The sequence below is a fragment of the Peromyscus californicus genome, unplaced genomic scaffold (genome assembly GCF_007827085.1).
Source record: "Peromyscus californicus insignis strain IS unplaced genomic scaffold, ASM782708v3 Scaffold_6__1_contigs__length_162567912, whole genome shotgun sequence".
Classification (NCBI taxonomy): domain Eukaryota; kingdom Metazoa; phylum Chordata; class Mammalia; order Rodentia; family Cricetidae; genus Peromyscus; species Peromyscus californicus.
This window is the reverse complement of record NW_026294584.1, coordinates 36,101,357-36,126,062: the sequence shown is the minus strand read 5'-3', so window position 1 is coordinate 36,126,062 and position 24,706 is coordinate 36,101,357. Positions and strand designations below refer to the sequence as shown.

The following is a 24,706-nucleotide window of genomic DNA, read 5'->3' as shown; positions in this document are numbered from 1 at the left end:
TAGACAGTCACCATGAGTCATTTCTTTCCCTATAGGTATTTTAGAATTCAAGCTCAAGAATGAGGGACACTTAGTATCTTTCTTTCTTTCCTTTGTGTTGTTATTTGTCTGTGCTGGCAGATAGACATGCTCAATTAAGATGTATTGGGTGAATAAATGAATAAAATGATTATGCATCAAATTGAGGCTCTAATATCCATTGCAAGACAGTCATGCTGGGTGTGGTGGCTCTTGCCTGTAACCCCAACACTTGAGAAGTTGTGGGCTGATGCAGAAGGATTGCATACATTCAAAGCTGGGCACCACAGTGGGTTACAGACCAACATGGGCTGTATGGTAAGATGTTGTGTCCAAAACCAAACCAACAAAACCAAACCAACCTCACAAATACATTCTAAAAAGTTCTCTGCTAAAGTGTTGGGAAGAGACATAGCTTTTTTTATAGAGAATTATTACAAATTTTCAAATATATCCCAAAGGCCTGGAGACTAAAATCTGAGAAAAATTCAAGTCAGTGATGGGAAATGTGATTGGCTTGTGTAGCAGTAAACCAGTGTCCCTGACAGCAGGGACTTGAAAAGTGATGATGAACTGATTTACCCAACTCCAAGCTGCTAATGCAGGGAAGACTGAATAACCACCTACACAAAACAAAAGTCAAGCAACACTCTGGGAGTGTTACAGGCAGCACGACATTGCACTGCCCACAAAGCACACTGTTGGGAGGTCATTATTAATCAACTATAATGTAGGAGACTTATACTACTGGGATTTAGAAACTAAAAAAGTTCCACAGGAATGGATCTCTCTTTCTCCTCTCTCTCTCTCTCTCTTTCTCTCTCTCTCTCTCTCTCTCTCTCTCTCTCTCTCTCTCTCTCTCTCTCTCTCTCTCTCTCTCTAGCAAGTGGAACATGTGTGGGGGTCAGAGGGCAACCTCAGGAATCGGTTCTTAATTTCTACCCTGCTTCAGACAGATTCCCTTGTTCTCTTCTGCACATGCTAGCTAGATGACTGGGTGCTAACAGGGGATGCTCTTGTCTCCTGCTCTGAACATGACACAGAAGCACTGTGATAACAGATGCACCTGGGATTGTGTCCATCTTTGCATGGGTTCTGGGGTTCACACTCAGGTCCTCATGCTCACACAGCAAATGCTTCACTTATGATCTCCCCAGTCAGAAAATATAATCTTGACACAAATAGGACACAGGATCTCTTGAAGTCAAATAAATGAGTTTTTAAAAATCTTTGTAAAACAATATGTAATATTTTATTCATTCTTGGATAACTTCTTAACGAATATAATGTATTTATTCATATTCATCCCCACTTCTTCCCTGAACCCCTCCCAGATCCACCTTGCACCCCCACATGCCTTCCCACATTGTCAGATTTTTTTTTAATGACCTGTTGAGTCCAATTTGCGCTGCCCATATACTCTCAGGTGTGGAGCCATCCAAAGGAGCCTGGCTGACCTACCAGGGCTAGCATAGTTTAAAACTGTGTTCTGAATTAGTTTCTCTATGCCCATAGACCAGTGCAGCTCTCAGACATCATTTGAAAAGTTCCTTTCTGCGGTGGACAGTGACTCAAAACTAAAGTGCAGAGAACAAGTGCCTGTAGAGTGCTGAGCCACAAGTGCGACATAGGTACCCCACCCGCTCTCGATGAAGCTGGGGATCATCTCTGAATAGAGGGGAAAGATTGTAAGAGCCAGAGGCTGGGGAGGACTGGAGCAAAATGGCGTCTTGTGGACATGACAGGACAGCTGCACTCAGGAACTCACAAACTATTGTGGCTGGCACAAGATCAAGCGAGCCGGCATTTCAGCAGAGGTGGAAGGGCTGACAAGACCCCGCCCTTAGCTGAGAAGCTACTGACCGTTGATATTTGCTGCTGGACGTAGAACCAATTTTCTTGAAGGAATCTTTTCAAATATCTATTTTAGTTCGTACTTCTGCAATGTGTGTCTGCCCGCATGGGTTTGGGTGCTGAGGAGGACAGAAAAGGGTGTCAGAAGCACTGAAGCCAGAGTTACAGGCAGTTGTGAACCACCGGATGGCAGTGCTGGGAACTGAACTTGAGTCCTCTAAAAGAGCAGCAAGTACTCTTAACTGCTAAGCCATCTCTCCAGCCCCAAGGACTCTTCTTTAAGAGGAGATTTCCTTTGAAATCACTGGGCATAAATAAGTCAGAGGGAATGAGCATCAAGAGGGCTCACAGCAGACTCACTAGTGAGTGATGCCTAAAACGTGCAAGTAGGCTTGGAACTTCTCCAGGTAAGAGGCTCCATCTGGAAAATATTGGGAAAATATTGCAAGTTGCAATACCACGTGTTTCTCTCTTACTGACATGGATAACAGGTTTGAACATTAGAAGATTCCTACATATTGCACAGAAGCAATTATACTGTCTTTTATGCCGATTCACCTTATCCACAGAGCTAAAGCACTTTCAGTTGTACAGAAACAGTGTACACCCTTTCTCTCTTTTGCTCTATCATTTCTTCACTTTGCAAATCAAAACAATATAATCTAGGACCGATCCAGTTTCCAGACACTGAAAGATAGGTTTCTTCTATCAGCAGCAGCCGGTGACCTGAGAATTTGTGAGATATTAAAGTTGTGACCTCTATCTCAACTTCCTGAATGAGAAACTATGGAAATCAGGCCCAGCAATCTTTTCTTTTCAGTAATCCCTTCAGGTAATTCTGATAAATTCCGAAATTTAGAAACCTGATTTAGAATATACAATATCTATATTTAATCTTCCCTTCATCCTTTACTATTGTAATTGCTTTTGGGGAAAACTTCATTTTGAAGAGAAGGAACAAGCTATGAAGGTTTAGGACTACTCTAGTGAAGAAAACAAAAGCTTCAGGAACCCTATACTTTACATTGAAGGCTATGGATGTCACATACACACAAAACACTTTCCTAAGACATTCCCCAAGTTTTTACTTGGTGTGTCCACTGGCTATGCACAAACGTTCATTGTACAACTGTGTGCAATACTTTAGCACAATTTTAGCACTATTAAACAGATAATAAACAACCACTCAGTGATAACATATGCAATAATAGCATGTATAGATTTTAATGCTTCTTATAATATATTCCATATATTTGGTATATATATATATATATATATATATATATTTGGCAAAGTTTAATACTCATCTAGCCAACAGCTGCTGTCTGTTTAATTGCTTAACGTTAGAAAATTGGAAAGAAATGTGATTATCTATCTAAGGCCAAGTATTAATTAGGATCAAATAAATATAGCTCCTTAGATCTCCATGGTACCTAATCTATAACAGCATCTTGCAGTGAGAACTCATAAATGATTAAAGGCAGGCCAGATACATTAGAGGACTCTGCCTCAAACGCCAGAACTCAATTTTCTACTCAATTTACTTTTAAAAATGTTGGTGGCATAAAAACATATCAATTGGACTTAGATTTTAAAATCAAGACTTCTCTCTCGTGCTCAAGCATGAACAAACAATCACCAGAATGAAAGTAATGGAATAGTTATTATACTTTACCTACTAATGCACATCCTGAGGGGCAGGGATGGAATCATAACTAAGTCATAGGGCACTCTCCCTAACTCTGCTCTGAAATTTCATAAGCATCTGCTAAACTGCCTTTCTTCCTTGTCGCCACAGAAATTAAAGATGTGATTTTTCTGCAAAGCAATAAACAATAGAGACTATTCTGAAAACAGGAATTCTTCCAGCAAAAGGGAACAGACTTTTTCTGGCTGATGGAGGCAGAGAACAGTGAACCAGGAATGCTTGCTGTGGGAGAGGCAGTCATTTTCTTTGGTGGTGTAGCCACTGTTAAGTTTCCCATGCTGTAAATACAAGCATCCAACCCTGCCATGTAAACAGTCTTAATTAAATTCCATGGGTCACACACATACACACAAAACCCAACCAACCAAACAAAAGGAGACATAAAAATGGGAGGGAGGCTTGCTAGGACTTATAGGGTTCAGTAAAAACGAGGGAGGATGAGAGAGATTAATGGAGCGTGTGTGTGTGTGTGTGTGTGTGTGTGTGTGTGTGTGTGTGTGTGTGTGTGTGTGAAAATGACCAAAATACTCCATATACATGTATGAAACTATCAAAGAATTTTAAAAATGCTTTTCCAAGCTGGGCATGGGGTGCATATCTGTAATCCTAGCACTTGGGAGGCTTGGGCAGAAGGATCACCATGAACTCAAAGCCAGCCTGAGACACAGCAAAGATCTGTCTCAAAAAACAAAACGAAATGAATAAATTCAGCTTTCCCATACATTTGTTTTGGACCTGCTATGAAGGATTTAGGTCATCTGGAAATATTTGCATTTGCAATAAACTCCACAGAATTAAAAGCAAAAAAAAAACCAATGATGAAGTGGGATGGGACTCTGATCTACAGGCCAGCAATTCTGCCTGTTAGTTTGCAGGGAAACTTAGGCTGCCCGGTGGGGACGGCTCCGAAGCACATTTGAGGGCATATCCTGGTTGTGAGTTTCCTGCATAATTGTTCTGATTTCTTAAAAAACTCTCCTCTGTGGTAAATGATGTACCGAACGTGGCTGAGCTGGCAGCGAGTCAGACAATCACTATGAGAGATTAGCTCTTGCTGAGCTGGGATAATGATTCCAGATTGTGAAACGAATTCAGAGGGAGGTTATTGCACCACAGCAGAGAAGAAAATCAAGTCATGAGATACTGCAAGTGCCCCAGGTAGAATCCTGGCTAGACGGAGTCTTGCTAAAATGCTAATATACAGCACGGCCATTTTTCTAAAAGAATATTCTCATGGGAAGTTTTCCCTTCTCCGTAAAGATATACATGATTAACAGCAGTTCTGTCTTGACTGATCAGTAAAGTAGTTTCCCAGTGGCACAGACCACTGAGACACAAGAGAATCAGAGCCAGAGTGGAGAGTGATGAAGAGGGAGAAGACTTTCTTTCTGTCTTCCTAAGCCGCCCTTAGAATGAAATTAATTAAATTTATGCTGTACAAGGTAGACATTTAATGCCCTTTCTCCCGAGTCAGTTATAAAATGAATACATGTCTGGAAAAGCTAGAAGAAAGAGGTAAACAAAAAGATGAAAATGAGAAGCAGCTACAATTCCACTTTCTAGAAATGGCTGCTTTTAACACGTTCCTTAAAACAATGCACAGAGAAGGCAAAACGCTATTGCATATAGTGGCTCTGAAGCCAACACAAGCTATATTTACACCGGAATTCAAAGCCTCGAAGCTTCATGGCTTCCACTTACTTCCCAGTCACCAAAGCAGAAGGCGCCCCTGTGGCTTCAGGATGCTCAAGGATGTTCGGAACCCACCTCTGGGAGTCAGGCCCCAGGTTCGGAGTCAGAGTCTCTGGTTACTTTGTAACTCCTTGCCATCCACTTCATCCCTGTTTCTTCTGTTGTAAAACCCCGGCCTGGGCTCAGTGGCTTTGTTGGTGCATGTATTCACCTCGGCTGAGCACACTGTAGGTGTGACTCTCTGAAGAGCGGCACGGGCATGGAGTGTGCAACTAGCCACGGCACTGTTGCCACCAAGAGGACACAGTGATAGTACATCAGAGCAAGGGGTCCTCTCAGGACAGAGGACGAGAGACAAGAAAGCTTGCCATGAAGGGGTTACAGAGGTCCAGTATTCAGGCAGGACATCTAGGAACAGCTAGGGTGGGAGTCCTGCTTTCAAAGGTGCCGGTAATACAGTAGGCGAAGGGAAAAGTAATTTTGAAGGCTTGAAAAGCATTGGTAGACTGGAACTAGATCATTACAACCACTGTGTGACAAACTAGGCAGAGGAATCTATTTTATCATTCTGTAAGTAATGGGGAAAAAGAAAGGGAGCGTGTGTGTGTGTGTGTGTGTGTGTGTGTGTGTGTGTGTGTGTGTGTGTGTTACGTGAGCACACTCCCCTACCCATTCATGCATGGAGGCCAGAAGTAGGATCAGGTGTCTTTATCACGCTCCACTTGAGTTTTTTGAGACAGGGTCTCTAACTGCACCTAGGACTTATAGTTTGTGCTAGCATGACAGACCAACAAGCCCCCAAGATTTGGGTGTCTGCCCCCTTAGCACTGGGGTTCAGATGCGTACCGCCTCACTTGACTCCTACATGGGGCCTGGGGATCTGAACCCTGTCAGTTTCTGATGCAGTAACAGCCCGCCTCTGCTGCCAAAGCAGTTACGTCATCACCGGTCACCAGGTGCCTTTCCATCCTCAGTTATGCGACATGTGCACCCCTTAAAAGTGCCCGCCAGAGCACAGCTTGCTCTCTTGTCTCTTTCTCCTCCCTTGCCTCTCTTCTTCTTGTTGTTTCTTGTCTGTCTGTCTGTCTGTCCGTCTGTCTGTCTGCCACTCTCATGTCACCACTCCAACACGGCCTTTCACTCTTTCACTCTCCCTCTCCCCCAGTCAACCTCTTGCATTAACTTGGTTGTACGTGGTATGTTTGCTTAGTGCTATACCTTGGCAGGGCCCACCAAAAGGTACCCACTTCGCCTTTCTTTTTTATTTATGGTTACAAACCCAGATCCTCATTCTTGCACAAGAGGCAGCTTACACACTGAGCCGTCATCTCTCCAGCCACAACTGATGGGCTGAAAAGAACTGAAAAATCCTAGAACGTTTTAAAAATATCCATACTTTAAAAACAACCTGGTCCAAGACAATTACTGAGTATTAGAGACTTATGTGACTTTATTAACTTTATTGCGTACTTTATGCATGCCAGGCACAGTTTCTAAGTGCTTTGTGAATACAGACTCACTTAACCGTGTCATCCCCTTTGAAGTAGGCATTGATGATGACTGTGGAACCCGAATTATAAGAGACGAAGGTGGAAGCCAGATTTGAAGTTGAGCAATTAGATCAACTATACAGCATATGCTCTTCCTACCAGGCAAACCAGGAGAAGGACATCTACTAATCCTGCTCTTTTAGAACACACCCAAGCCAGTAATTAGCATCTCACAGTGAACTCCCTGCAGAGATGTGTGACATGCCCAATAGCCCTGTCTACTTGGAATCCTCCCACTTTGGGAGCATGTAAGACTTTTCTTCTGCTGTCCTTTGGAGCTCTCTAGCTTTCTTCTTCCACGGGTTGACCAATTCAAATGTGGGTATAAAATCAATCCAAGTATCTGTTAGACACAAATGACCTAAAAGTTAAGGTCATTCATTGACAATAAAAATATAATGTTAGCTAGAATTCTAAAGAATAAGGATGATAGAAAGAATTCATACCTCAAGAATATTGTCTCTCATGTTCCTTGTTTGGGTCAAAACGCAGGGAGGCCTACCGTAGGGGATGGAGTCTGGAGATTCCTTTCTCCCCTGTAGGTCAGGAGAGCTGCTCTCTTTACATGGGCCATCCTTTACAATACTAACATGACCACAGTTAGTTCTCGGTTTCAATTTAAATTCCCTTTCCCAGCCATTTTACCTGAACTCCCCAGGCTATTCTGGAGCCTGCAGACCCGGTGCTGCCACAGACTATCACTGTGGCAAAGATCACACTTTTAAAATCTCACTGTTACACTGTTTGCACACTGCTGACTGCCTCCACCCGGGCTGCCTCCTTGATGTCCTGCAGTTCCTGGCTCCTGTTACACATCCAAGGAGTTCAGATCAAACTAATGACCTCACTACTTTACATTGCCTCTGTTAATGAGGCGAGAATGCCATTAAGGTAGGGGGGCAAGCCTGGGGAGGTGATAAGATGCTGACTCCTTCACAGTCTAATACTGGTTGATTAAGCTAAACATCTCAGGAACAGAGAGCTGAGTGGATTATATGCATACATGCAGCTGATTTAAAAAAAACAAAACAAAACAGGTGCTTTGGAAATGACAAACCATGCAAAAATTATTAGAAGATGGTGCTGCAAGCAGGTCTTACATTCTAGAGACACTCATGAAATATGTAAAGATGGGAAACATGCGTGTAAAGGCTCGATAATCCATCTATCTACCTTCAAGCTATAAGCTATCTAGCATGGCACACACCATGCTTAGATTTCCCTTTGGCACTACTTCACGGGGGTGTGCCACTGTTTCTGTTTCCAGGTTGCAAAGGTCTGCAAAATGCAGACTTTTTTCTTTTCTGGTTCTCTGCAAATTATATGTAGTTGCTTCTCCCATAGTCACTCCACAACATTTATATATTTATTATATACCCACTTTTGTTGTGAGGAGTATCTGGGACAGTCCTCTAAAATCGGGGTATGAGTGGCCACAATTCTTCCAAGATGAAATTAATTCTGTGTCCCCAGTGACACAGAAGGAAACAGACTACTAATTACTAAATATGTATTGGGTACCTATGATAGGTGAGGCTCTGTTTTAGACAAAGAAATACAGTAAAGAAAATGGCCCCATAGAAATGTATGCTTTCTGTTGTTCCACAGACATAATTATAAAACATTTGCCTGGAACAAATATCCACAAACTGGTAGCGAGATAAAAGCAGTTACAGAGATCAGTCCATAGCGTGAGAGACTATAGGATTGTCAGGAGGGTAATTTAAAGTATAGACATAAACAATAAGATGAGGCTTAATTACTCCTGTTGAAAATAAGGAAGAGAATGCTCCCTAAGTGGGTCATTGTAAGTACTTTATAAGGATGCTCTTTGTAATGTATGCAAGCCCTTGTAAATATCAGACAGGCTAGCCTTTTTGTCAGCTTAAGACTCAGTGTGTCTTCCTTTAGGACTCTGGAGCCACCTTTCTGATATGCAGACACCCAGTTGGATCACCATGTCTACCACCATAGAAAGACAAGAGCCCGACTCCTGCAGGCCCCTTGCACCAGTCTGTAATGGTTTTCCTCTGAATAAAGCCAATCTGTCAACACAGTAAGTCATTCCAAGTGTCAGGTAACACTGGATGAATAGCATATGACCAAAATGACTCTCAAGTCTTCCTATATGAAGACTAATTGTCGTTTACCCTGAAAATATGGATCTAATTAGTTATGTTTGCTTGATTATGAATTGCAGAGTCCTTTGCAATCTCTTGGAGAGACTTCCACATACTCTTCATCATCACCCCATAATCAAACCACTGTCTTCTCTACTGCCTCATGGAAAGAATTTCTGGTTAAGATAAATTTTTATTTTTAACTATATTGTCTTCAACGGAAGACATTAATAGCAATTACTTCTGGAGGCTAAAAAAATTCCAACTAATACACACTCATACACACACATACAGGTAATTACTTATCTTAAATGAGCATGTTTCTTCAAGGGCAAACATATACCAAACTGATACTTACAATGTGCATCAGAAAAAATAACCTGGATGTTCACACTTCATAGACTTCAGCATCACGGATAAAAGACTAGAAAGACATTCGTAGTTTTCCCCTGCTGGGTCTCTAATGCCTGGGTGTGATCTGTTGTTCCATTTACCATCAGAACCTACTCTACTAAATTAGAAAGTTGAAGAGCATCACCTAGTGTACTGGCTGGTTTTGTGTGTCAACTTGACACAAGCTGGAGTCATCAGAGCATCAGAGAAAGGAGCCTCAGTTGAGGAAATGCCTCCATGAGATCCAGCTGTAAGACATTTTCTCATTTAGTGGTCAATGGGGAAGGGCCCAGCCTTTGTTGAATGGTGCCATCCCTAGGCTGCTGGTCCTGGGTTCTATAAAAAGGTGGGCTGAGCAAACCATGGGAAGCAAGCCAGTAAGCAGCACCCTTCCATGCCCTATGCATCAGCTCCTGCCTCCGAGATCCTGCCCTGTCTGAGTTCCTGTCCTTGACTTCCTTTGTGATGAACAGCAATGCTGATATGTAAGCCAGGTAAACCCTTTCCTCCCCAGCTTGCTCTTTGGTCATGGTGTTTTGTCACAACAATAGAAACACGAGCTAAGACACCCTAGTGGGAAAAAGTATAGCCTATGAGTACAAGAGTCTGATTTTAAGTCCAGTGTTGCTGCTCCTTCGTGGAGACCATCAGCTGTCACCTGGGCACTGCCATTCTACTGGCTGTTACAGAACTTCCTGGCCTCCTGTGACTGCCCCTGGTGTCTACCTTGGAACCCTGAGCATTTTAACTTTCCTATGTTCCTATCTGCCTCTTTCAGAACGAGCCCCATGTTGGAGTTGTTTGTGTTATTTTGTTTGCAGGGCAGAATGTGCAGGCATTGCAGGGAGTCTCTGGGTAAGGAATGGTCAGAAATGCATTTGGAGCATAATGACCCTGGACCTGCCCTTATTGATACTAAACTCTGTTCTGCTCCCAGCCTCTATTGCCAGCTTTCTTCCTCCACAGCAGTCTCCCTAGAGCTCCCTACTGTCTGTCCCTGCATTCCAGTTTCCATCAAGCTCACTGTGCAGTTTATCAGATGCTACATGTGTTGTAGTTTAAGAACAATGGAAAGGAGTCACACCATACAACAGGGCCTGTGTGGGAGGTTTATTGAGGGTAGAGGAGAGAAGGAGCAGAGAAGGGGGCAGAGACAGGTCCCTGGGGGTGAAAGTGGAGGAAGAAAAAGAGAGAGAGATGGAGGTGGGCAAAAGGCCTGCCCACCTTATATAAGGAAACATAGCGAGTGTGCACTTAGTGGCTGCAGCTGAGACATATCTTGTCAGGCCCCGAAGGGCAGGCCAGTACAGATGCCTAAATGCTAACAACATATAGATCTAACTCCTGCCTTTAACTAGGGTTCAAGTTTCCTCCTCTTTTTACAGACCATGACCTATAGGGTGAATCTAGCCAACTGTTAAAGGTATTTCAGAATATTCTACGATAATTAGGATGCTCCCTAAACAAGGAATTACAATTTGGATGCTAGTGTGCAGAGAACACAAGAGACCCCTTATATTCTGGCCAGAAGAACTCCTACCTCTGCTTCAGTCAGGGGGGTCTCTGACCTCAACAAAAAGTCTACATGATTAAAGCTGTAACATGGTATTTAGAGATAAAGGGATAGACCACCACACACACACACACACACACACACACACACACACACACACACACACACACACACAGAGGATTACACTGGGTTATATAAGAGTGTTGTTAAACATGTACATAATGTACCATGAACATATTCCATCATGCCTTCCTATTGTCTTTTTCTCCCCCTTCCCATACCCCATTAGTTCTTTCTAGCCCCAGAGACTTTCATGTCATCTGTACATATACTGTGTGTGTGTGTGTGTGTGTGTGTGTGTGTGTGTGTGTGTGTGTGTCCCCTAAAAATATAGAGGCTGTTTGGGGGATTATATTTCTCATCCATTAAAACACACTTACTTTGGCGCACGCCTTTAATCCCAGCACTCGGGAGGCAGAGCCAGGCGGATCTCTGTGAGTTCGAGGCCAGCCTGGACTACCAAGTGAGTTCCAGGAAAGGCGCAAAGCTACACAGAGAAACCCTGTCTCGAAAAACCAAAAAAAAAAAAAAAAAAAAACACTTACTTAATAAAAAAGTCTTTCTGGATATATGAAACCAGCAGTTTACATATGTTCCATCTTTTCCCCTCTCTGACAACTCTTGGTTTAAAGAATCAGAGTTACCATGGTGAAGACATGGGAAATGGAAACTAAGTAAACCTTTCATTTGGTCCAAATTGATGCATAAAGAAGTTTAGTGCCCTAGGTTAAATTATGGTAATCGAATTTGACCTTGGAGTTTAGATCAGTCCTGTTCTTGTGACAACATAAGCAGGGCCAATCCTTGGATTTTGCTGTTGTTTTAGCTAGCCACGAAGTTCTCTTCTCTTCTCTTTTTGCTCCGGTGTATCTCGTTTATAAAGTAGACAATTCCAGAGTAAAGAATGCAGAGGGAGAAATAAATGGGGTTTATTATGGTAAAAAGCGAGGGCCCTGTGAAGCATGGTGCAGGATGTCTGAGCGCAGACCCTAGGAGAAGCAGCCAGGCCCTCTCATCTTGAGTTTGCACAAGATTGGCCTAATCTACTGACTCATTTAGATGCTGTCTGTAGGAGTAACTACAAAGCTGGACCAGAGAACCAGTGGTTAGATGCAAAGGTACTAATGACCTAGGCTCATGTGTTGAATATGTAGTCCCCAGATGGTGATGCTATTCTGCGTGGTAGAGTCAAAAGACTAGGGGATGAGGCCTAGCTGGAGGAAGTCAGTCCAGGAGATGGACTTCTGAAGGTTGTACCTGATCCTCAGGTGTTCCTCTTTCTCTTTTCTGTCCACCACATGCTCTTGTCACCACGAGGCTTTACCTTGCCACAGGCCTAGAATCAGTGTAGGCAGTGATATGGGAAACCGGAGGCACTTAAAAACTCTTCTTCCTTACAAAGGTGCATTCTTAACTATTTTGTCAGAAATGAAAGGTACAACATGCACAGTGAAGAAAACACGCTAGAATATAGCTCTGCCACCAGACAAAATAGGCAGTGATTACTTGTGATGCTATTCTGCAGTCATATCTTAATGTTTTTCCAACTTTCTCCTAGATAATAGTTTCAAACGTATTTTATGACGTACTTAGTTTATATTTAATAAATTTAAAAATACATATATATACCAATTGCACTGTTGCGTTATGTGTATATATAGTGTAATAGTGAAATTAAGCTTATTAACATTTGTATTACCTAACATCCTTATCATTTTGTGACAATGAGAACATGTAACCTCTACTGTTTCAGTGATTTTTGAGAACACAGTACAAGAAAATTCTGAGTCTGATACCATTAACTGAACCTTATTCAGTGTGCATAATGAAGCATGACAAGTCATCACATTTACCACAGGGAAAATATCTACCAAGAATATAAATCTTAAGTAAGCTTCAAATAAAACACAGAACATAGGAAATATATGTCTATAACATGCATTTTAGCTGATCTACTATTTCTAAATCCTCTTGTGAGATTATCAGATGTGCCCAGGCTTGTTCAATCTGTTTGGGCTCAAGTTAAGACACTGCCAAACAATAATCACTTGGATTTGTAGTATACGGCCCTCGCTCAAAGAGCTTTCTTGCAACAATGGGAGGCATTTATCTAATCCATACTCAATTAACTAGGGCGTTATTAAGAACTTTTTACAGATGAAAAACCTGAAATGAAGAGCAATTAGCAGCCTCTTCTGCCTACAGGTCAGCCATAGGCAGGGAACTGGATGCAGAGTGTGTGGGTTCTCCAATAAGTGTCTACTATCCACTAACTGAGACTCAGCCAAGCAGAGACTCCATATCACAGTGAATGAAGACACAGAGCTGTGGATCTTACCTAACAACTTTGTCCCTTTTAACTAAAACAAGACAGATACTTTGAAAATATTTTATAACGATGATTTTTTTCTAAATATTTCTTTGTCAATATAAAGAGTGCTCAGTGAGCCATGCACAGTAGGAAGTGACAATCCTGTTGCTATGTTCTCATCTGTTTCCATTGACTCATTCTCCAGGATGATGATACCAAGGGTCTGGTCCGTCTTTTCCCAGGCCTTTCTTCTCGGCCCACATAAATGTGCAATTTTAGACAGAAATGGGGCAATTCTGTTACTTGGTTTGTTTTTTTTTTAACTCCTACATTTTTAATGAGAATGAACAATCTCTTTAATATAAGGAGTTCTAATATAAGGAATCAAAGAACAAATAACAAATTGAAAAGACATTTCAGAAGCAGGAAACGACCCAGACAAGCCAGACACCAGCCATTACTCGGCATAGATTCAGATATTTTTTGAGTTGGGGATAGCCTAAAACACTAAACTATATTCATGGTCAAATACCACACCACACCACATGGCCCATGTGGTTCTATGTTTTCTATAAGCAACATCTCTGGTCTATGTATTTATCAAGCAAGAAAAGATATTCTTCAGGAAATAGAATCATTTTAGTATAAAGATATTCTTCTTCAGGAAATAGAATCATTTTAGTATTTAAAATCCCCTTCACCCTGGGTACCCAGGCAAGTCCAACAGTGGTCAGAGGGATTGCACTTTCTGCCTTGTGCCCATTGCAACATTTTAACTAAAATTAAAATTTAAAAGGTACTCAGAGGTAAGAAAACTTGAGACTATATCACTATGAAAAAGTCAATTCCAAATTTCTTTAAAGAATGCTAAAAGAGAAATACTATAGTCTTTATAAGTCTAGGAAGTAAAGATATTTCAGTAGTGACTACTTCTAGGAATGGAACAATTAAAATGAATATATTTCCAATAATCTTATTGTTGCTCAAGTTTGTTAGGTAAAACCTAACAAATCAAGTGAAAAGAAGATTCCAGCCTCTCTTAGGACAATCTTGAGCTATGCATTTGTGATATCAAACATAAAAGACAAAAAATGATAGATATTTCTCCTCAATGAATTGTCTCTATTTGGACACTGTCACAGAAAATCTAGTGTTATACTAGCATAGAGTGAACCTTGTCTTCTAAGATCTTACATGGAGTGAAGCCATCGAGTCAGGTTCTCAGAGCGGCATTCCTAAGTTTTCAGTCTGCCCTCCCACCACACCTTGCTTATCTTCCTCAAATAACTTAAAAAAAATGGGACTGTGGTCTTTATTGAGCAACCCTGTCGTTTCTCAGCATAATGGCAGCAGTCCTGAATAGAAAAGTTGTTTTTAATCTACATAAAAAGCACAATTAAGAGAGTGATTCTTGTCCGCCCTCTATTTCTTTACCCATCTGGTAGCTAGTAGGGATTTGTATTGTTACTTCATCTATTGCAATCATATAATCTTTGATAAACAATTTCAGCTTAAGTGATTCCATTTAAATTGTATTTGATGTGTCACATGTCTAAAATGACTTATGGTGGCCTGACAATACCCTCACTGAAAAATGTCAAGCTTGCAGTTTTTATTAGTGGAATAGGCTATGTGTGAACACTTTCAGAAATCTTTTTCTAAGAGTTCAACTACTTCAACAAATTCAAATATCACAATACAAACTGTAACCTAAGCATATAAATGGAATCAGAACTAATTCATTTCTGCTGTCCACAAAGTTATAATTAAGAATCATACAATGAAATTAACTTAAAATTTTATATGTTGAGCATACTTCTTATTTTTGAGGGAGAATAATAAGCATAGCTCTGGAAGCATTAGTCAACTTTAAATGTTCAAATTTTAAAAGAGGTAAACGCTATGGTAAATAATGATTTTCTTGGGAGAGATACATTCATTTGGATAAAATACTTATTTATTGTAATTGATATTCCAACTACAAGAGAGTAAAGTCACACTCTGTAGGAACTGCAAACAATTATAAAATGTCCTCAACACTAGTCTTTTCCATAGACTCTTCAAATAGTGCAGAAATCATTTTCCAAACCAATAGAAGACATGACTATAAACAACACAATTCATCTTCCGCCATCACCCTGACTATTGAATATCCCTTTGGAAACTTGTTGCCCTTCCTCTCCCAGCAACACCACTTTTTAACAAGTTTACCCTTTTGATCACAAGACTGCTTCTGATGGGAGCTAAAACCAACAGGCTTTTGGATATATACAGAGTCATACAACTTGATTATAGAGAAAAGAACTGCTCATTATGTATGCACAGACCTATTCAATCCACGCCTGGCCACTTAACGTGCCATGTCTGGCTCAATTAGGACATTCAAAGAAGTAGTTCTGTGGCTAACTCCCCAGATAATCTTTTATTGCACAGTGGCGTTGCATTGTTGCTAGTGTATCTACTGAAACTCACTGGTAAAACTGCTTTCTTCTTAGCTCACAAGGCACACCGAGCTTTTCTGGGACCTGGGGAAGATGGGCAACACCTCTATTGTCTTTCCATCAGTCCATATATATCTGCTGCCCTTTCTTGCAGAGCTGAGAATGGCAACTCTCCCTAAACGAGAGTGCCTCCATTTCCTAAATCTACATTTAGGCTAAGGGAGGGCTATAAAAGCTTGCTTTGAATTTCAAGCTAACAGTTCCGATAATCACCTGGGTTCTTGGCTTAAAGGTTCATTGGAGGAAAAGAACCTATTTCTGTGACCTCTGAAACTAGGAAGTTTGTTGTTAAGTAGACTATAAGGCAAGTTGAGCATTACTCGGTAAACAGAACTCCATGTTGCAAGTCTTCTACAACAGCAGTGTAATAGTATTTGTTTACAAAAAAATATTTTTTTAAAAACAGCTAAGTGGTAAATTTTTGAAAGATGGCTTGTAAGTTTATTAGGAACTGAAAAGAAAAATGCAACTATAAAAGTCAAAGCATGTAAAACATTTAAACCTCATGAAAATTCCTTGGAGAGAAGTTCATCTCGGAGGCAACATTTTAAACTACTAGTAGTCATGTTTAAGAAGCACTGAAAAGACAGTTTGCCTTCACATTGTCTAGAATCTGATGTCAGCAGACATTGTAAAGAACAATCCATTGAGATGTCATTTTGCCATGAACGATTTCTCTGGCATTTCTCTTTCCCAGTTATTAAAATATAAACAGTTGCAATTCTGTATAAAACAGATTTCTCTTTTGGATTAAAATAAATCCAAAATGATGACAGTTGTCAGATATAAAGTTACAAAGTATATAAAATTATAAAGTTTTGAAAAGACAGTACGTTGTTATATTCATGAATAAACTTATAACTCAATTAATAGCATAAATAATTCATGCATTAAAAAGATATTTTATAGCAATACAAATATATCACCTATCCAAAATCAGTTTCTAACATTATTCATCTTTTTTTTTCTAAAGACAGAGTTTCTCTGTGTAGTTTTGGTGCCTGTCCTGGATCTCACTCTGTAGACCAGCCTGACCTCGAACTCACAGAGATAGGCCTGGCTCTGCCTCCCGAGTGCTGGGATTAAAGGTGTGCACCACCACGGCCCTGCACATTATTCATCTTTAAAGAAGATAACATGATAGTGGTAGAAATTAGGGGATTATACAGCTTTAGTCACAATAAAAGAGTAATTTAAGGAAAAGTCCTAGATAACCCATTAGTAGAAACAAAATATTCAGACCACATAATCAGAAGTTACTTTTGGACACTCAAGACCCTTCAGTGTTTTAGAAATAGACATGTAAGCATTTATTTTCCACAATTTAAAAATTTTGACTGTGATGATTATTTTATTATTTACATTATTTTAGCCTCAATATTTTTAATAAAGTCAAACTAAGTTAAAATACTTGAAATCATTACTTGCAATACAATTTAAAGATATGAGATGCCTGTATCTGTTATGCCAGCTTATTTTGCATTTTTTTATGTTGTATGAGTTACGTATGTGGTAGAGAAGAACTTGCGTGCATCCTGGACTCAAATGTAGACCCAAATTCATTCAGATGAGTATCACATAAACATGCATAAAAACACAAGTAAAACCACACAGGCCGATCCTAAGGATCTTTCACTTTTGATTTCAAGTCTTTGTGTCATTCATTATTAATTGACCGTCGCCTCACATTACCATATGTCCCACAACAACATAACTTAACTTGTGTTGCTTAAGTGACTGAATAAATCAAATTATTTGGAAAGTGAATATTAAAAAATTTGGTTTTTTTACTAGACATTTCACTGAATTTTTAAAATTATTACTAATGCAAATAAACAATACAACTTTTTAATAGTTTGGCTATACCTCTAATGTGATGAATATAAAAATATGATATAATAAATTGTAAAGGCCCTTTGATCAAACAATTGTTTTTATCAAAGTCTGTTTTGAAGAAGCTCAAGTGAAGAGTAGTGAATGGAAATCACCATATAGTGATATAAGAGCAAACTAAAGAAAGAAAGATAAACAATTTGATGAGATAGAATTATGCATAATTTTTGTTTATATATTTTACATGATTTATAAAATAAAAAGTTATTTTGCATAGGTTTTTAGATCATTATTATATATGAGAACATTAAGGACACGTCTTATCCAATCGTGTTAGAGGGATCTACTTGATTGCTGTCTATCCCAACTTATTAGCTTCTTTTCTTTTCTTTTTTCTTCCTTTCTTTCTTCCTTCCTTCCTTCTCTTTTTTATCTCTCTCTCTCTCTCTCTCTCTCTCTCTCTCTCTCTCTGGGAGATAGAGTCTCTCTACATAGCTCTAGATGTTCTGGAACTCACTATATAGACCAGACTGGCCTTGAACTCAGAGATCTGTCTGCCTCTGCCTCCTGAGTGCTGGGGTTAAAGGCGTGTGCCACAACACTCACTTTGATTATTTTTTTAAAATCTGATTTCAGATTTTAAAGCAATCAAACAGGAGCAACTTAGAATAACAATTGTCATTTAAAAAAGGAACCTATAAGATTAGTAAAGATCTTTAAAATGCCAAATCCTGAGTAGCACTTTGTGAGCAGGCACTTATTTGTACTAAAGATTACCGTGACCTCTTCAAAACAGACTTCAGGAAGTATGCACCAGGATGCTTGAAAATACTTTTTCCTATTTAGAGACTGCATATAAATACATGACAAAATGAAGATAAAGACATAACTACCTACACACAACATTACCTATAAGACTTAATTATATGAATGCAAATAAAACTTCTATCAATTCAGTATCAGGCAGACATTAAGGACTCTGGTCAGCAGGAATCATCACTGAAATGTGTAAAGGCACAAAAATAACTTCAAAAGTAAGATGGACGAAATATATACAAAACATCCAAACCTAAGATAATAAAATCTTCCAGGAAAGACCCATAATATGTTTACTAGTGGGTGGAAGTAAACAAGTAAAGGAGTGATTTGTATATTCCTTTGTGCACTTGAACATAGTTTCCAAATTTTTCACAATAAATATTTGTACATATTTTTAGAAATACGTACTATTTCTAAAGTAAGAATAAAAATAAAGGACACAGGAAAATCGGGACTACTTAGGTAGAGGAAGTGAACCAGTGAGAGGAAAAGAGGAGCTGGGGAGGAAGTACATGGGCGAGTACGAGCAAAGAATGTCTATAAACACATGGAAAGGTCGTACTGAAGCCCATTCTTTTTTATATTAACAAAAAATTGATGAGAAGGAAAATGCATGTCATCTATAAAATGTAACACTTTGCTGGGCAAACGACAGTAAAATCAAGCCCACACTGGCCAGGCTTATGGTCAGTCTCTTCTGTTCTGATTGCCTCTCATAGACCCGCTCGTGCGTCTAATCAGCGCCCGACTACAATGCTTTTCAACAGCATCCCAAGTGGCTGCCCAATGTGTGATCCATCCAGATCCCTCTCGTGTTCTTCCAATCAACACCACAGCTTCTCTCCTCTCCAGGGCTTTGATCATGACTTCTGGTTAGAATTCTTTCTAACCTGCTTCAAATATTTATGAAGATTCAAGCCAAGTATGGTAATCAGACAGAATAATTTTAGAGTTTGGTTCCAGGAGAGTCAGTCACAGACATTCAAAAGGAAGAAGGAAGACTCTTTTCAAAAAATATACATTATCAATGTTTGTTAAATGAGTGAAAAATAATCACTAACACAATTATAACAATGGCAGCTAGTACTTACTAGAAGTTTACACTCAAAAAAAGGTTTAAGCAAGTGATTTACACTTCATTAACTCACTTCATGCTCAGCCTTGCCCTCAACTTTCACAGACGAAAAGACTGATTCTCAGGTAAGTTATGAGAACTACGCCCAGCTCTATTCAATATACTATACTACCAAACTTAGGAAAAGCCCACTAAAAATCAATTTTTCTACCAATTATATTTTATTAATTAGGACCACATGGAGGTAAACTAAAATAATGCAGCAGGCTACAAGAATTCCTTTTACATATAGTAACAGATACAAAGCAAAAAAAAAAAAAAAATTCTGTTAATTCTCACTGTGTTAGTAATATTCTTACCTGTATAGGACCAGCCAATCTCTTCAACAAGTTTTCTCTGTCTGTAGTATCCATAAGCCCAATCTAGAACCAAGAAAAATGAAGTGATTAATTTTCAGAAAAAGAGTTATCTAAAACTTAAAAATATAAGTTGTCCAAATTATTCACACCATGAGTGGTTGTTTTAACATTATTTTCTATGTTTCCCTCCCAACATCTCTATTCGACTCCACCTCTGCCTTTATCAACATCAATACCTCTGTTCTAGAGTAGTTAGTAAAACCTTTGGGTAAAACTTTTAAAGAATGCTGAAGCTTACGCAGAGACAGAGCAAAGTTCTCAGCAACTTAGAGGTGTCATTACAAAGAAGGGCATGGATAGAAAGGACAGCTGGTCTCTGAGTTCAAAATCTGAAATCCTGTTGCCTAAAAACATTTAGGGTTTTCAACTGAACACACATCTATAAATGCTTAAAAGAGCCCAGTGGTCATCTTACATTCAAAACTTCTTTTTCTTCTAATATAAAATGAAATTAGATGTCTTGAGGAAATTGAAATCTTTAATGTATGAATATGACTGGGGAAAAGGTTGTATTAGACATTCTAAGTGAATTCATCCCTAAAGGAATGGAAGTACCAGTGGAGGTAAACTATGGGAAGCTTCCAACATTGTGAACGAGGCAGATGCCTCGTGGCCCAAGGAGAGAGGCTCTGGGAGAATGTGGCGCAATTCATACAGGAAAAAGGTGGGTGGAAGCCCCGGGCTTCATTCTGTGTAATTCAAAATGTGCTTAGACCCATCATTGCACTCAGGGATTATGGTTCATGGTACTAATCCTGTGTCATAGACCCTTAATTCCTGACTACAGGAATGTCACTGCTCTGTTTCAGCTTCAGTGTAGGTGCAGGGAGCCTTTGCAGGCTGTGTCTAGGACAGTGCAGGGGATGGAACTGATTATGCAGAAAAGGGTACAGATCGTTTACTAATGAACTTGAGGAACATTGTTCATTTAAAAATGGAGTTCTCACCACATAGCTCTCATTTGATTATTCACACATATGTGTACATGTTGTGTATTGATTTTTTTCTCATTAATGGGAAAATTATTTCTTATTCTCATTACCTACTCTATATATTTGAATATGGCTAACATTTTATGTAAACACAATTATACAATGAATGATTTTGTGATCAGCTTCATTCGTTTTACATAATGTCTTCAAGGCTCCTGCATGATATGCCTGTACCAAAGCTGTATCCATTTTTACCTCCCAAGAATATTCCACTACATGGTAACCAAGTCAGGGTCAACTTCCCCTGGGCTTGACTAAACGTTGACCGGTTACTTCCTATTTCCTTCTCCCTTCTCTTGGACTACCATTTTACTGCAGAAATGCTGGAACTCTAAGATCTTTCTCTTCCTGTAGAGACACAAACATCTTTAACAGCCAACCGGGAAATTTATTTCTCAAGTACTGGGCACCAGGTCTGAAGAGCGCAGCCACCAAGGGAACCAGTATCCTTGTCTCGTAGGGTTAGCGGGAACTTACTGCACATGGAAAGTACCTGAGTTTATTTTTCCTTTGGATAAAGTCGGTTAAAAAGCACATGTGACTACTGCTTTCCCCAGATGTCTTTCAGGTCTTTCCTACCAGCTCACTGCAGCCCTTAGAAAACCTTAACCCCTGCTTCATAGGAGCTGAGGTCCGGTTGGCTCTGGCTTTTTTCTTCTACCGCAACAGCCTTGAAAACAGTGTTTCTAGAATGTTTAAATTTGCCTCCAGAAAAATCTGTTTTGAAAGCAGATACACCCTATTTAATTTACCCATTCATCATCCAATGGGTATTCTGGTAGTTTTCACTTGGGGTTTATTAGTTGTGCATACATTTGTTTTGCTACCTGACGGTGAGATTAGGCTCACTGTTCATTGTTCAAATCCAGTTCTCTTAGAATGATAGTTACATAGACTAATTAAAATGTTGACAATAAATATATACAACTGGGTATACCAAGAAATCATTGGAGTTTAAAACTTTGGGGGGAAAAATTCTGTTTCACTATAAGGCAATTATACCAGAGAAATAATTTGTACATGCAGTCATTGATAAAAGCGGAAGCACTATTACCCAGCTTCTGCTCCCCCATTCACTGATCCTGCCCCAGGATTTAGGAGCTATTCACGACTTTTCTAAGATGCTGTCCCTTGAGCAGGATCCTTATATATCTTAAAGAGAAGTAAAACAAAGCAAAACCATGTAGCAGGCCAGAGGTCTGCTGGCACCATTGAAAACAAATTAGTTATAGAGGATTGACTGGACATGTGATTTGTCCCCTCAAACTTTGCACCCACACTGCAGAAATGATTTTCTAATCTTTCATGCATCTGAAACGTATCATTTTAGATGTTAGGTATTTTTATCATATAGACGCCTTTGGATGATTTGCCAAGATCAGATACCATGCAAAAACTGTACTTAACCAGGGTTCCTTTGAAGTAAGTGGAACGGTAAACCCTTGCTTTAACGATTCATTACAAAGGACAGCAAAATATGAGTCAGTTTTTGGCTTTCCGTATAGGGCTTTATCACCACACAATGAGCATTTGTCCTTGGTTTCTAATTACATACATTAGGAAGGCTTTTTCAATACAAGATTCCCAGGTGTTGGTAGCTCTCCTCAGCTCCTTTATACATTGTTCCCTTAATTGTTACTTCAAACAAGCCTGTTACACATTCATATGCTAATTACACAGACCTTGGGCGTGAGAGAGTACCCCACTTTGAGAACTGCACTCAGAGGTCTGATAGATCAGATGTGATAGCTCCAGTGAACAAGGAAAAAAGGACGAGGCTTACGTTTTTCTGGCATTATATACACTGAAAGACAGTAAACCATAAAGTACAATTTATCGAAGTGCTTAAACATTTACCGTTCACTGAAATTATAAATGATAGAGTGTTTTTTTTTTATTTTGTGGATTTTAGTTTCTGGAGCTTCTATATTTTTATTTCTATACATTTAAAACACCTGCTAAGTCTGTGTCAACTTTACACAAGCTTGAGTCATCAGAGAAGGGGAACCACATTTGAGAAAATGTTTCAAGCCCACAGTCTGTTTAAGTCTGCTTTGTAATGATAAAAGTAGGAGAGAAATTCTAAGGAATTGTATAAACAAATATTCATAAATGAATATTATACAAATGAGTTGTTTTAAAAGGATACTCTGAAATTTGTTACAAAAAAATATTTTCTTTTATAAAGTGGTGTTTAGACCTGCTTAAAAACTTGAAAGAGATTTGGATTATATTCTCTCAGATAACTTTAAACATTCATTTTTCAACCCATTTCATCTTAATCTTGCCTTAAGAATCAGTATAAGGGCTCAGTAGATAAAGGCACTTGTTGCCAAGAATGATGATCTGAATTCAGTCCTAGGAGCTCACACAGTGGAAGGAGAGAAACTCCCACACAGTCCTCCGACCTCTGCACGTGGGCCAGGGAAAGCATGTACCCCACAGACAAAATAAAAAAAAATGTAAAAAAATCTTTCAAACAACCTATATAGATATAAATAAGAATATACATATAAGCATACACACAATTACATATTTATTTCTCTTTATACTCATGTAAAGGAAAGTTTTACTTTCTTTGATAACCACCATTACTATGTTTCTCAAATTTTAAAAGAGGGGACTCTTTCCAAATGAAAATGAGGTGCTTATTTCCTATTAAAATATCATAAATATTTTAATTATAAAATCACTTCTGATTGTGAGTTTACCCTAACTAAAGTCTGTTACATCTTGATCAATATATTATCATCTGTCTCCTGCTACAGACTGTAGGAACAGTGTTCTGACTGTGCATACAGAGATATGTACATATTTAATGTCATGCAGTGTCCAAAATAGGAAAGAGAGGAGAAATAGAGTGATTCTCAGGGAAAACACAACCACAGAATTTCTGAAGATGGACTTGCCCAAGTAGATAATACTTCTAACCCCAAACCTTTAAAGTCATCCCTGAGGTTCTTCAGCAGAGGGAGAAAAGGAGTCGGTTGGTGATGAGAATCCGGAAGGGTGGGGAAGTAGCCAAAGAATGAAATGACTTTTGGAAGCTCTTGAGAACGGCTCACAAGGAAAGCCATGAAGAGAGGGGCTGTGTGTTCCAGAAGAAAGGGGCTGAGCGTCAGGAGGGGCAAACAATGAAGCTTTCCAAAAGTTGTAGGATCAGCTCAACTTTCACATGAGTCTGTACATTGTTAAAGACTTATTCTTGGAGACATTCATCATGATAAAAGGTCATATCAGTCTCCCCACCTTTAATTTTCAGTGTACTTCCTTTTCTTCCCGGGATTTCTGATTTTAAGGGAAAGGATGCAGTCTATTTGGTTGATGGAAGTATTCTGAATGTACTTCATGTCTGAGTATGCTTTAAAGTAACATTATGGAGTAATAAGATAAATATTTTATCTGAAGTGAACAGGGTTGAGAATACATCCATGAAGAAAGTTAGCTGACCTGTAACAAGGGGCCAGGAACCTGGAGGCAGTCTAGTACAGTCTAGTATCATCAGAGCAATTATCCACTAAATATTTTGAAATGTAGATACTATGCAGCAAAGATTTTTAAAAAAGATTGACAGTGACAGCTGTCATGACTACCTGTCATGAAAATAAAACAAATCCCTCTTTGAGGAAAATATAATAAAATAAAACCTGAAATGAAAGTTTAAGAAGAGACTCCACTCGTAATAAAAGAATGCCTATGAACACACCACACAGGAATAAAATCTTCTCTGTGTGGCAGGCACTACATTTGCATAGCTATGACCAAATACCTGACAGAGACACTATAAGAGAGGGAAGATTCCTTTTAACTCCTGGTTTCAAAGCTTCCAGTCTGTAGTTTCTTGGCCC

At 39.3% G+C, this 24,706-nt stretch overlaps 1 protein-coding gene across 5 annotated transcripts in view; it reads right to left on the bottom strand.

Annotated features, from left to right (window-relative positions):
* Ptprz1 (protein tyrosine phosphatase receptor type Z1) overlaps positions 1 to 24,706 on the bottom strand; it is a 187,331-nt gene that overhangs the window by 115,862 nt on the left and 46,763 nt on the right. For all 5 annotated transcript variants that reach the window (XM_052720825.1, XM_052720826.1, XM_052720827.1 and 2 more), the window contains exon 2: positions 19,807 to 19,869. In XM_052720825.1, coding sequence (XP_052576785.1) covers positions 19,807 to 19,869 — 63 coding nt within the window. The remainder of the gene's footprint in view (positions 1 to 19,806; positions 19,870 to 24,706) is intronic.